General features: G+C 49.9%; 6 protein-coding genes across 6 annotated transcripts; 5 read left to right on the plus strand and 1 right to left on the minus strand.

The window, feature by feature from the left end:
- The first annotated feature begins 421 nt into the window (after positions 1-421).
- On the plus strand, positions 422-4,552 carry ASPWEDRAFT_38155 (uncharacterized protein). Its single transcript, XM_040834837.1, has 4 exons — positions 422-1,196; positions 2,252-2,761; positions 2,817-3,726; positions 3,786-4,552. Exons 1-4 carry the CDS (start codon positions 737-739, stop codon positions 4,216-4,218), a joined length of 2,313 nt encoding a protein of 770 aa, XP_040690228.1. The 5' UTR covers positions 422-736; the 3' UTR covers positions 4,219-4,552.
- Positions 4,553-4,834: 282 nt separating this feature from the next.
- ASPWEDRAFT_412362 (uncharacterized protein) lies at positions 4,835-5,652 on the plus strand. Its single transcript, XM_040835507.1, has one exon. The coding sequence runs from the start codon at positions 4,988-4,990 to the stop codon at positions 5,528-5,530; it is 543 nt and encodes a 180-aa protein (XP_040690229.1). The 5' UTR covers positions 4,835-4,987; the 3' UTR covers positions 5,531-5,652.
- Positions 5,653-5,774: 122 nt separating this feature from the next.
- Positions 5,775-7,788, minus strand: spb4 (ATP-dependent RNA helicase SPB4; the record flags this gene model as incomplete). The annotated part of the gene is made up of 3 exons (XM_040827904.1): positions 5,775-6,882; positions 6,935-7,444; positions 7,499-7,788. The coding sequence occupies 3 exons, from the start codon at positions 7,786-7,788 to the stop codon at positions 5,775-5,777; spliced, it is 1,908 nt and encodes a 635-aa protein (XP_040690230.1).
- Positions 7,789-8,373: 585 nt separating this feature from the next.
- On the plus strand, positions 8,374-9,489 carry ASPWEDRAFT_107719 (diacylglycerol/polyprenol kinase family protein; the record flags this gene model as incomplete). Its single annotated transcript, XM_040827911.1, has 1 exon — positions 8,374-9,489. One exon carries the CDS (start codon positions 8,374-8,376, stop codon positions 9,487-9,489), a length of 1,116 nt encoding a protein of 371 aa, XP_040690231.1.
- Positions 9,490-10,041: 552 nt separating this feature from the next.
- Positions 10,042-11,904, plus strand: ASPWEDRAFT_50022 (uncharacterized protein; the record flags this gene model as incomplete). The annotated part of the gene is made up of 2 exons (XM_040837362.1): positions 10,042-11,250; positions 11,329-11,904. The coding sequence occupies 2 exons, from the start codon at positions 10,042-10,044 to the stop codon at positions 11,902-11,904; spliced, it is 1,785 nt and encodes a 594-aa protein (XP_040690232.1).
- ASPWEDRAFT_38161 (GNAT family N-acetyltransferase) lies at positions 11,900-12,897 on the plus strand. The gene is made up of 2 exons (XM_040834838.1): positions 11,900-12,523; positions 12,583-12,897. The coding sequence occupies exons 1-2, from the start codon at positions 12,100-12,102 to the stop codon at positions 12,831-12,833; spliced, it is 675 nt and encodes a 224-aa protein (XP_040690233.1). The 5' UTR covers positions 11,900-12,099; the 3' UTR covers positions 12,834-12,897.
- Positions 12,898-12,996: the final 99 nt, after the last annotated feature.

The raw sequence follows: 12,996 nt of genomic DNA on the forward strand, positions 1-12,996 counted from the left end.
AAGACATTCTTCTTATGATATCTCATAAAGCAGGGAGTTTATATTTTGAAACTCCGTACTACCTACTTTAGTAAAGGCACAAAATAGCCAAAAACAAGCAGACCAGACAATTTCTTCTGATCAAAAATTTCCAGAAAGGTCCATCAGAATCAAGGATTGAATAACCCAAAGAAAAACCACCTGTACAATGCCATTATCCTCTCCTTACCCCTGATATACCATCCACGACCTCCTGCAGATGGAGGCGTTGTCCACGTGTTGACCGCCTTCTGCGCGATTCTGCCGGGACGTCACCAATTTCGATTTTCCATCTTCCCTTCCCTGCGAGCATCATTTTGTTTGCGCTGCGTCGACTTTGATATTCACCATCGATCAGAGGTAAGTGAATATCGACGCTCGAGTCGCCTGGGAACCGAGGCGCGTCACGCACAACGCACGAATATCAAAAGTCATAACAGAGCAGGAAGCTCTATCCTCTCCCCCAAGTCGCCCACTTTTTTTTTTTTCTTTTCTCCCCATCTCACCTCCCCATTTTCCCCATCTTCCCAGCAACCACCGTACATATCTCCACCTGCACTGTTATTCTTGTATCACAAAGATTCTTCTTGTACAAAACTCACTTTCTGCTGTATTTCTCAGCTATCTTCCACTCTGATTTGCCTTCGCGGCATCTACTTCTTTACTTCATTAGCGGTTGATCTGAGCTGCAGCGGCCGTCCAACGGTAAACAGTCAACATGCGTACTCGCTCGCAGCCTATCTCTCCTGGTAGCCACCTCTCCCTTGAGAACGCTTCCGGTCCTCGTCGTACGCGATCAACAAGAAGCGCTTCGCAAGCAAACACACAAGCTCCAGCTCCTCAAGCCGCTCCTCAAGCTGCTCCTCAGCCTGCTACTCGATCGAAGAGCCAGCGTACAACCAGGAAAACGACGACTTCTACTGCTACCACAGCTACAAAAAAGACCACTAAGACAGAAACACAAAAAGCGCCCAAAAGAGCGACGCGAAAATCGACGCGAAAGGCAGATAAGCAGACGTCTGGCGACGAAGAACAGGACTCGGCCGACGCCGCAGAGCGAGAACCCACAGAAACCCCTTCGATAGAGAACAAGGAAACCGAGAATGAAGACACCAAATCCCCTGAACCCGAATCACAAGTAGTTGATACTGCTCTCTCTGAACCGAAGAGTACTGATTGTGAGTACCCTATTTTCTTTGAAACCCCTAAGGAACCCCCTTCCCCCCTACCCATAGAGGGGCCCCAAGGAACCCAGGAACCCCAAACCCCTCAGGACCCCTTCGAAAGCCCTCAGTATCAGCTTGCCCTTGAGGGTATCAGTGATGTGGGGTCCCCTTTATCGTTAAGGTCTAGGACCCCGTCACTGGAACCCGATGAGGCCATACTCGCTCTTGACCTCGAACTGGACGAGTTGCTCGTGGCGGAGATAGAAGCCGCGTTGGCTATTCACGACTTTCGGGAGTCTGCTGCGTCTCAGGATGTAGCTGCTCCCATGGTCGCTGAAGATGATGCCACCAGCATCTCGGTCGAGCAGTCGGCCTCAGAGCAAGCGGGACCGGAGAATCCGGAACACCAGGCCATTGCGGAGCAGCCAGAACAGCCGCTTGAATGCTCGCCATCAACTGTTTCGCCGCCGCCTGCAGCCGTCTTTTCCGGCGAGGAAATAGACGAGCTGGCAGAGCTTCTGAGCAAGCTTTGTCTTGTAGATCAGGCTGCTGTTCTGGTGGAAGACAAGCCAGGACCCACTTCATGGTCTATGGGGATGCAGCCAACCGCGTCGATCTACGACGAGTCGAGCCCTGCTTGACCATCTTTGCTCACCCGATTGAGTTGGGTCCCCGGTCCATCTACGACGATGAATCGGCCCATTCCCCCAATGGTCCTGAGAGACACCCACCCGTTGAAGAACCGCGGCGCAGGTCAACCTTTGTCCGACCTTTCGTTTCCGTTCCGTTGTCTCCTATCCCAGAGGAGTCCGAGGAGCCTGCGCCCGATTCCAAGCCGTCGTGGGAGCCCGCTGTTCCGCCCCCGATTCTTGGGGAGTCAGAGGTCACTTCGAGTGTGGAATCTCCTCTCGGGGGGATGAAGCCTTGGAGTGGTTCCCCTTTGGCTCCCTGTGATACTGAGGAAGAACCGCAAAAGAGCGTGGAGGAACCCCGTTGTGCCCCGGTGGAGGCGCCCATCGCCAAAGCCACATACAAGCCAAAGAGCAAGAGGCTAACGCGCCGAAAAGTAAACAGAAAACGCGGGAGAAGCAGCCCTAGCGACGAAGAGCAGCCCGGCCCCGAAACCCCCACCAACAAGCGTCGGAACTTGGGCCCCCCCGGCAGTACGCCCTTCGCCCGTCGCCTCACTCCTTTGTCTCGTCGATTGTCAACAAACGCAGCACCTTACTCCGAAAGACTTCGTCGGCGAGCAGTCGAAAGACAAGGCCGGATTCACCGGACCGTGTTCCGCCTTCCTCAGCTTATCGCTCAGACAGAGGCAGACCGTCAAGCTTCAGAGACACCCCCGTTGAGCCCATGCCCCGAGTTTCCGCACACAAGCTTTGACTTCAGAGCGGAGCGCACTGAACAGGAAAACCAGCCATCCACAGATGAGTCCGAATCTCAACAACCCTCTACGCCAGAAACACCTCAGCAGAGAGGTTGGAACATTCGTGGACTGCTCAATTCTGTGCCCCGTTCATTCTCACGGTTGATACCGACCTTCGGCCGATCTTCTCGGTCGTCTGAAGCATCAGGTAAGCTTACCCACGTTGTTTGTCGGCATAGTGTGCTTTGCTCACTAAATTCTAGCCGTTCCGCAACCATCCTCTGAGCGTGTTGCTCGCACAGCACCTCCTCAATCCGACTCTACTACTAGTGGAAGTGGCGTGAGATCTCACCGTCGTCGAAGTGATCAGCCATCTGGCAAAGTCGACCTGTCCTACTCTCTATTCCCCGCTCGCATTGACAGGAACTTGTATCTTCCACCACCTCAAGAGCCTGAAGCACCTCGTAGCCGTCCACTCGATTCGGAAAAGCCTAGCGCCTCACAAGAGGCCCAACCGAAACTTCAACATGCAGTAACATCTGATACTCTCGAAACGGCCGATAAGGGCGATGAGGTTTCATCTCAAACGCCCAGCGACGCGCAGAAGAAGCGAAAGAGATCGTCGTCTCCCGATGTCATCCCGAACCCGGCTGGCTCTAGTTACGGATTGGATCTGGACTATTTCTGCTACAGCTCTGACAGCGAAGAGGAAACCGAAACTGAAGCTCAAGAGTCTGAGTCCTTTATGAAATCTAGTACGCTAGCCAAATCTGCAGTCCGCAGTGCTCTCCGATCAGAGCGACCATCGAAGAAAGTTCGCTTTGACTCGAGCCCGGAAGATACTCCCTCTAAGCGTCGTTTCCTTGCCCGCGCAACCGACCCTTACAACGGCCGACACTTCATTGGAATGGGCGATGCTGCGCGCAGCTCGGAGGCAACGACCTCAGCTTCCACTACCACAGGGCCAGCGACACCAACACCCCCTACTCGTGTTTCTCAGCCGCCGCAGCGGTCTCCAGGTTTCACACCTAATAAGCAAGGCACATTCGCACTTGATTACGATGATTTCTCAGATGACTCCGAATCGAACGTTCCGCCATCTCCTGCGAGCGCTCTTTCTCCTAGTACCGCACCTGAGCAACGAACTCCTGCACGTGCTGAGACTCAGGAAAGGTATGTTTTAATTAGAGTTCCTTTTTCTAATATTATTAAATACCTAACAAATAATTCAGTGTCCAATCGCCACGCCCAACCCCTCGCCAGGCACCACTTCCCTCTACACCTGCAAAGGTCGACAAAGAGGCCCTTGCCAAAGTCCGCTCCCAGGCAGAGAAGTACAAGCCGAAAACTCCCAGTGGTCTTCGTACTACAAGCCGATATTCGAGTCCCATGGTCGCTGCTCCCGACGCTGTGACCGAAAAGGAGCCGGTCGAAAAATTCGGAGAAGATCAATTTGCCCAGGATGCCCAGTGGCTTTACGACAACTGTCCGTCTGGAGATCTTCGACAACTCGCGTGGCCAGCTAAGCAGAGTCTGAAGGAGAGCCTTGGAGTAAGCACTGAAGCTGTGCGAATCTTGGATGACATCTGGGATGACTCTGAAGTGGACGGAGCTTACAACGTTTTCCGTCAAAGCCTGGAGGAATTTGGACAGACTCTGGCGTAGGCTGGTCCTATCTGTTCCAATGTTCGTTTTGGTGTTGTGTAATTCGTGGTTGTGTTTCCTTCGTATTCCTATAGGGATGCATTTATCTTCTTTTACTGCCGAAGTCCATTTGTTTGGCCCTCCCATTGATGGTGATGGGCCCAGAAAGTGATCGGCGGCTTTATTTCGGATATCGGGCATGTTTTACTTTTCTTTCAGCACATCCCCTGTTGCGGCCTCCTTCAACCCTGTGTATGAAGGCCCTTCTCGGGTCGATGTGTCTACGAAGCATTTTATGATGTCGGGTTTGTGTTTGTTTTTGAGCTGGGAGTTTTGATATCCCCCTTTTATTCTTGTCCAGAGTTTTCGCATATCAGCAAGGCGGTGTTTACTTTTGTACTTAAAAAAAGATTGCAAAGCATATCTGAGCGGTTTCTAAATAGAACACATGCATTGAACATTACAATTTACATAGCAAATCTGGTCTGAAAGTAGCCAGAAGAATGGACAAGAGTACATTATGTGTTAGCATAGAACTTATTCAACTTTCTTGTTCCTTCGTTCTTTCACCTGAATCATTACCATTGTTCTTCTAAGCCTAGATCTGAGCCATTCTATTCAACAAAGGGAAAACTAATAGGTGAAATTTCCATTCCAAGAATACTATCAAACACATATAATCAATGTAAACACGCCATGAACTATCCAAATCCCACTTGCCATTGCAGCACAAAAGAAGTCATCCTCAGCATTCCCCTCACCTTTGACAGACAAATAATCAATCCATTCCATGTGCTACTTCTTCCCCAACCTACCCCCGTGTGCCTGCATCCTCCAACTCTACCAACCATGCCAACAAGCACGAATCCACCATCTCCCCGACAGATACCCCGTCCCCATTGTCCAAGTCTGTGGGAAAGTGTACTTTGTCCCTGGGGGCCCTTATCGAATCTGTCCTCGGTGTCATGCTGGGTTTCCACCTGGAGTTGGGACATGCGTTGCTTTGGTGGGTGTGGGCATATGCATTCCTGTTTTACAGCAGCAACAGCAACAGGCGATAATGAATTCAGACCAGAGGGTTATTACGGGCGGTGTTAGTTCTGGGGAAGGGGGGCTAAGACGTGCGAAGCGATCTCAGTTTAGAAGACAGCGTTTGTCGTCGCCGCAGTTGAGGCTGCGGAATAAGTGGTTGAGTTCGCTTAGAGTCGTGGAGGAGGATATCTGTTGCTGGGGGCCAGGGGGTGGATTCTGGGGGTTTGAGTTCTTCAGCGGGTGTGAACTTGGGCAATGGGGTGGATTGCGCTGTGAGTTCATCGGAATCACCAAAGGGTAGTGAGAGACCATGATCAGAAGAATGAAAGTGATTTCAAGGATGGAAAATGGAAGTGTTGGGTGGTGATTTGTTTGAAAGATATATGGTGGAATGGAAAGAGTTGTTGACCTTTGATACCAAGCACTTTATATGCAAATATCACAAAACCTGTTCGCCATGCGTCTTATCACAATATGGAAAGGATATAATACAGGTATCAAAATTATCCAAAACAAATGCATGCTAGTATATACCTTCGGGGCGTTTAATCGAACCCTTCGAATTCTTCTTCCTTCGCAGAGCCCTTTGCTTCCTCCGCCTTAGCTGCCTTTCTTAATCGTCGTTGTTCTTCGTTCTTGGCTCTGATTTCTTCCACCATTTGCTCTGTCTCGCGAGCCTTTTGCTTCTCTTCATCGGTCATCTTCTCCCATCTATGCATATCTTGTCGTGTCTTCTTCGCCTCGCGTCGCTTCATCTTCTTGTTCTTAGAGTCCACGTTATTGCTCCATGCGACGCTTTCGCTGGCTGGTCTCTTATTGGAAGTTTGCTCGGGAGCGGCCGCAGCCTCTAGCAGGGCTTCTTTACGGCGCTTCTCCCTCTGCTTGTCTTCATATTTGTAGTTATTCCAGTCGATATCAACACCCAGAGTCTTGTCACCCTCGAAGTTCCTCAATTCTGGCATTTTAGGTAGTTTCAGCAGGCACCATGCCTTGCCTAACCCTTCCCAGTCAAGATCTGCCACGCGGAAGATGCTGCTTGCTTGGTGTTTGCTGTAGCTCCGGAACCAACTAACAAAAGCCTTTTGGCCTCTATCGTGAAGAGCGCGATCTGCCAGTACGGCCTTGCGGACGGCTTTCGTAGCTGCTGCTTCGTCGGCCTCTGAGATAGCGATTGGTTTAAAAGGGGCCACTGGCGTCTTGCGAACTTCCAGGAAAGGAACATAGTCTTCTTCACGTCCTGGGTGCAATAGGACAACACTCAGACCTCTTCGACCAGCTCTTCCGGCACGGCCACATCTGTGAATGAATGTCTTTGGGTCTGAAGGGGGGTCAATTTGAACAACGAGGTCAACGGAAGGAATATCCAATCCACGAGAAGCCACATCAGTGGTCAGAAGTATGGCCGGGGTGGCAGAGTTAACGAAACGGTTAAAGTTCTTTTGTCTAACGTTGGCCTGATGTTTTCCATGAAGAGGTATCAAAAGGAAATCATCACTCAACAACAATGGGAGTATCGCAGATAGGTAGTCGACAGCGGAGCATGTGGAAACGAAAAATATGGTCTTCTGGGGGGTGGGATCAACGGAGGCAAGGATGTGTTTTAGGGCTAAGAATTTTTGTGTCGGAGGGGTAGTAAGGTATGTCATCTGCAGACTATTTTTCAATTAGCACAGTATGCACATAGCAGAATGAGAGAAGTAGTTACCTTGCTGGTGTGCGCTTATCTACGACACCAGAAGTTCCCTTGACCTTGACAAGAACCTTGACGGGATTGCGCAGACCAACTCGGACGATCTGATCAACAGCCTCGCTAACACTGGCACTGAACAATCCGGTTCGTCTTTGCTTGGGCAAGCGGCGCAAAATGTTCTGTAAGTTCTCTTTAAATCCAAGATCCAGGAGTCTATCCGCCTCATCCAACACCAGCATTTCGAACGACGACTGAGGGCAATGAACATGAGGCGAAGATAGTAGCTCCAGAAGCCGCCCAGGTGTAGATATCAACAAGTTCGGCGATCGCTTCAAAAAGTTACTCAAATCCTCGGCGGGAGACGTAGTACCACCGAGCAACAGCTGTGGGACAACCTTGAGTGTAGATGAGGGGTATTTTTGGCGAGGCGCATCGTCGTCTTCGGGGGGGTTGATCGCAGCAGCAGATGGGGCATGAAATTCTAATAACGACAGTAGTACCTTATAAATCTGAGATGCAAGTTCCCTAATGATATATATCAGTCAACAGCGTCTATGTATCTTATGAAAGATTGTTTACCTGGTGGGAGAAATGACAATGGCACCGACATGATGCTTCTTGATGGGCTCATCTAGGCGCAAGAGTTTCTCCACTATAGGAATCAAGAAAGAGAGAGTTTTACCACTGCCAGTAACTGCCTCGACCACGACATCTTTGTGGCCCATAAACAAAGGAATAGCAGATGCTTGCACGGGCGTCATGCGCGAGAAGCCCCAGGAAGAAACGGCATCCAGCGTCCAGTCCGACAGAGGGGGTGTCAGAGCATCCCACGCTCTCGAAGACGCACCAGAAGGAGGTTTTGGAGCCATGGCAGCAGCGAGACACGAATTGAAACCCTCACGAAGCTCTCTCCAACCTGTCGCTTTGAATCCTGATAACCGCCGGACGGGAAGAAAAAAAATGTCTTATCAAAAGATCGCCGATTAGATACTGCAGGCGGTGAGAATTTCTGCCCCACCACACGTGATCACATACGGCTTTCGGCGGATCCAAAAAGACACGAAAAAACGACGACAGCAAAGGAAAAAGCAAATATTGAGAGGAAGAAGGATTCATCCGTGGGCGATTGTCAAAGAGATTCGCCCCAATTTGACTACTTCATCTTGTCTTTGGACCCTCCAGTGGTCATGCCGATCTTTCTTTGAGTGCACATAATGCGCAGCGGCCCTTCTGCCTTGTCCCTTGGTCATCCCATCACTAAATAATACATTCCCTCAAATAACTTTTGCTTCGTTGGTCTTGGATTTTGTCTGAATTATAGTCAGTCGCCCATCATCGTGTCTTTCGAAGCAGATCTTTTCTCTCTTCCAGGCATCTTTGCCTACAACCATCGTCCTCCGCTTCGACGGCCTCTATCCGGGCTGATCCAAGCTCCAGTCTTTCCGCCTTTCGAAATGTCGTCACCAAACGCCGTGCCTGAAACTCGAGTGATATCTCCTTCTCCCACTCCTTCGGAAAGGTCGGACTCGCGAGAAGGATACTTTGGGCCCACGACTCGTTCTGCCGCGCGACGACGCCTGGCAGACGTATCGGAGGAAGGTCAGGACGGTACAGAAACGGATTCGATACGCTCGCGATCGAGATCGAACAACTCGACAGCTACTCCGTCAGCGCGCCAACGGAAATCGAATCCTATGATGCCTGCGAAAAAGCCTGAGCCGCTTACCAACGGGTATCTCGCACCGGAATCCCCTACGGAACAGGGCAGCGTCTCTCGATCACCATCCCCCTTGGGCCTCATTCCTCTCCACAGTCGTTATCGCTCTTTTATCCACCGCCATGAGATTCCACGCAAGGTTCTCCATGTATCTATCGGATTCGTCACCCTTGAGTTGTACAATCGTGGAATCCAACCTCTGCAGATCACACCATGGCTGTTTTCGGCCTTGGTGCCGATCGCCGCAACAGATGTGATTCGTCATCGCTCAGAGACAGTAAATAAGTTCTACACTCGCTGTCTCGGCGCGCTCATGCGTGAAACCGAAGTGTCTGGATACAATGGCGTTATTTGGTACCTATTGGGCGCATACACCGTCCTGCGCTTCCTGCCCAAGGACGTTGGAGTCATGAGTGTCCTGCTGCTCAGTTGGTGCGACACAGCCGCTTCTACCTTTGGCCGTCTTTATGGCAGACACACCTTCCAGCTCCGAAAAGGAAAAAGCTTCGCTGGAACTCTGGCTGCCTGGTTTGTCGGCGTCTTGACTGCCGCCGCATTCTGGGGATACTTCGTGCCCCATGTCGGGACCTTCCCCAACGACCCTGAAGGGTCTTTCATGTTCACCGGTCGTCTCAATCTTCTCCCCGACTGTGTCAAGGGTCTCCTTGGGTGGACCGCGGAGACCTCGAGCGCCGTCATCACTGGCCCTGTGGCCCTTGGTGTTATGAGCGTGGTTTCCGGCATCGTCGCTGCCGGGAGTGAGTTTGTGGACCTTTTCAGCTGGGATGACAACCTGACAATCCCTGTTCTGAGTGGATTTGGACTATGGGGTTTCTTGAAGGTTTTTGGCTAAAAGAGTACCGCCTCAGGGCCTCACATCATCTTGCATTCTGTTCACCATTAAGCAACCAAGAAGCCGAAATAAAGGCGTTTCTCTTTCAAAACTTGGCTTGTGTTTTGCATATTTCCTTTTCTTCTTTTTTATCTTTGAGAGATACCTCTAGTCCCGCGGTTTTATTCTGTCTAACCCCTCTCTTTTTTATACACCTTTTCTTAACACTCGAATATCTTGGCTATAGCAGGCGTTGATAAAGCATATATAGTTACACCTAGTATAATAGATATTGTATTATTGCGCTTCCTCTAAATCCAACGATCATGCAGTGATCCTCAATTTTCGGATCATCGTTGGAAGCATCTCGACTGCGCCACTCAGAATCCCACCTAGCATAAACAAAGCAAAGCTGCTTGCGCCCGACTACCTCAACCACTACCCCTTGATTTCTCACTAGGATACATAGGAGCAGTCACTGGCTATTCTTTCGAACTGACTCCTGCTCTTTGGGTTTCTAACAGCCTTCCAAAGCCCACGTAACATCTGCATCCAACTTGTTGGTGTGTGAGGATGGGGGATGCCGCACGCCCAAGTGACGATGAATTCAGTCGCGTCCTTGACGAGAGCTTCAAGATACGGTCTTCCTATCAGGGTTCTGAGAGTAAGGATCACATACTTCCCCAGCAAGCCATAGACCTGAAACCCCTCGTCAGCCAGACCCCGCCTTTCCTCGGTGATGGCCTTGCTTCTGTTAACGAGACGATGTCGTTCGCTTGCGAAGGAAAGCAACCAACACAATTGAAAGGCAGACTTTTCGTCAATGGCCTGTCAACATGGAGGACTTCCAAAGGAACCTGTGACCTACAACCAAGGGTCCTGCCTAAGCAACTTCTATTAGGAGTTAACAGTCGATTAAGTGTGAGGTTATCAGAAAACTCTCCTTTCTCAGACTGGCCCGGTGTTCAGGGGCTGTCAGGTTACGACAAAGGAAACTATCTGTCAGTCCTTTACTTTGCATGGGCCTATATACTATCTGCTCCGTGGGTTGAGTTGCTCAGTCGCTCTGCTGATCACGAATGCCATATGGGCTACCCTACGGAGGGGATGGAAGGTCCATTGCCACAGTTGGACAAGCAGTCCATGACTCAAATTGATATTGGTGATGATGCTTCTGACGAAGAAGTCCTCTGGTGGCGCACCATTTTGTGTTGTGACGAGGGCTGGGATGCGTCCACCAAGTACAATGGCCATGTCTATTTGTCGCCGTGGTCAGTGTCAGCGAAGAATGCAGGCTTTACACTAGCCACAATGCCTTCTTTGAGCACTAATTCAGAGCCCCCTTCGTCAGCCACCGCTGTCAAATACCTATCTCGTTTCTGTGTTCGCCATCGCCTTTATGCTCAGTGCTCAGTCTCCCTTGCTGGAGTCCTTTGCATCCCATCTCTGAGGGGGCGAGCAGTCTCCCTCCCACTATCAAAACAAGCGTCCCGGCTGGAAGTAGCAGAAAGTACTGGTGACTCATCTGTTTCTATTCCCGATCTCCTCATTGAGCTCAATGAATTGCTTCCTAAGTACATGACATTGAGTTCCAATATATGGGGTTTGCGCTCTCTTCTGTACAGCACCTTCTTCAATCCAGACATCGAGTGTAACCTTGTCAGCGCCTGGCTAAATCCGGCTTTTGCGATTCTCGATTCCATTTCGTCCAGGAAAAGCTCATTGGCTGCGTTTTTGGCAAATCGACAACCTCGTCTCGGAATCCTCTGGCTCGGTGCAATTGTCACTGATCTGGCAAAATCTATTTTGCGCGACGCAAGAATGGGAATGACAGCTCTGGATCTTCCAGCTTCTGCCTAGACCGGGACAACACAGACGTTTCTGACCTCTAAAATGGGCGCCAGTAATGGTGATTCGATACGCCGGGATGATGAATGTCGGCTGTTATTCATTACCGCTTGCGAAGCTCATGACCGGCCTCCAATTTGGGTTTGGAAGCCCTCTGGGGAAACACAACTTTGCGTTACGCAGCTTCCCGTTCAACGACATGCCCAATGTGCCGGTCATTGTTTAGAATACGAATCTTGGGAATGGATGTTAACAAACGGCCGTTCAATTCAAGACTTCTGCGAGAACAGTAGCCAGCCCCCTGGCCAAAAAGCACATTCAGCCCCCAACATAAAACCAGTTGCACTCAGCAATTATAACTATGATCTCTTCTCAGAATCCCTTTCTGAAGGAGCCACGCGTGGGATATTTGGATGGTTAAGATCAACGGGGTACCCTCTCCGCGAAAGACCGATATACCAGCATTCATGGATTGATTTGGAAGACACTGACGAAGAAGAAGAGCCTGATGATGCAGAATCAGACGTAGAAAAGCATTGGAGTCCAAATAAAAAGCACGTTGAATGTTGGCTTGATGGTATTGAGTAGGCAGGCGTATATAAATAGATAGAAAGGTGTCTCAAGATAAGACGAATCCTTCGACTGGAAAGCAACACTATGAGTCACGCTTATCCTCGACTACTATCTTTCAATATCCCAAACCCCATATTTGAACACTCAATATCCCTATACAAACACCCATACCTTGTCCTGAGTATAACATAGCATAGCATACCCATCACCATGCCCCTCACCATCCGCCCCGTCACAAACAACGACGCCCCCAAACTCGCCCACATCATGTGCGAAGCATTCAACTCAAACACCATCCACACAGCCATGTTCCCAACCGAAAACAAACCCGCACTGGAGACATTCTTCACCGAGAAAGAATTACACAACATCAACTCCCCGAAACATACTGTTCTCGCTTTATGCGATGATACCTTGGATGATGGTGGTGGTGAGATTGTCGCGTATATCACCTGGGTGACGCCTTTGAAGCATCTCGTTCTTGATAGTAACCAGACTGGTGAAAACGTCCAGCAGCAACATGTTTCTGGGGGTCTTGCGCCTCCGCCTGGTACGAATCAGGCGTTGAGTGATCAGATGCGTGATTCGAGGAATGAGATGAAGGCGAGATATTATAGGGCTAAGGAGGATTATTGTGGGTTTCTGAATTGATCATTTTCGTATGCGTATGATCTTCTACTGATATGGATGTAGTGCTTTCGTTGATTGCTACGCATCCAGATCACCGAAATCGCGGTTGTGGTTCTCTACTTCTCAAGGCGTGCATTGAGGCAGCTGAGAAAGTAAATGCGCGAATCTATCTCCATGCATCTGAAGAGGCATATAGTCTTTACAGAAAGCATGGATGGAATGAAGTGGACCGATTTGTGTTGAATGTTGGCGATGATCTGGATGCCACTATGTTTGCAATGATCCGAGATTCGGCATCTACTACTTCTGTATAGGAAGTGCCGGTGTAAGAACTGTAATCAAAAATCAATAAATGCGCTGGAAATGCAACGTTGTACAAATCAATTCTCTATTTACAATTAATATTCATTCGTCTTGCCAATAGGCAAGTGACACAACTCCAACGCTTCTGCGTCGAGTTCCAATATGCAAGATGCA

This window comes from Aspergillus wentii, assembly GCF_001890725.1.
Source record: "Aspergillus wentii DTO 134E9 unplaced genomic scaffold ASPWEscaffold_3, whole genome shotgun sequence".
Taxonomy (NCBI): domain Eukaryota; kingdom Fungi; phylum Ascomycota; class Eurotiomycetes; order Eurotiales; family Aspergillaceae; genus Aspergillus; species Aspergillus wentii.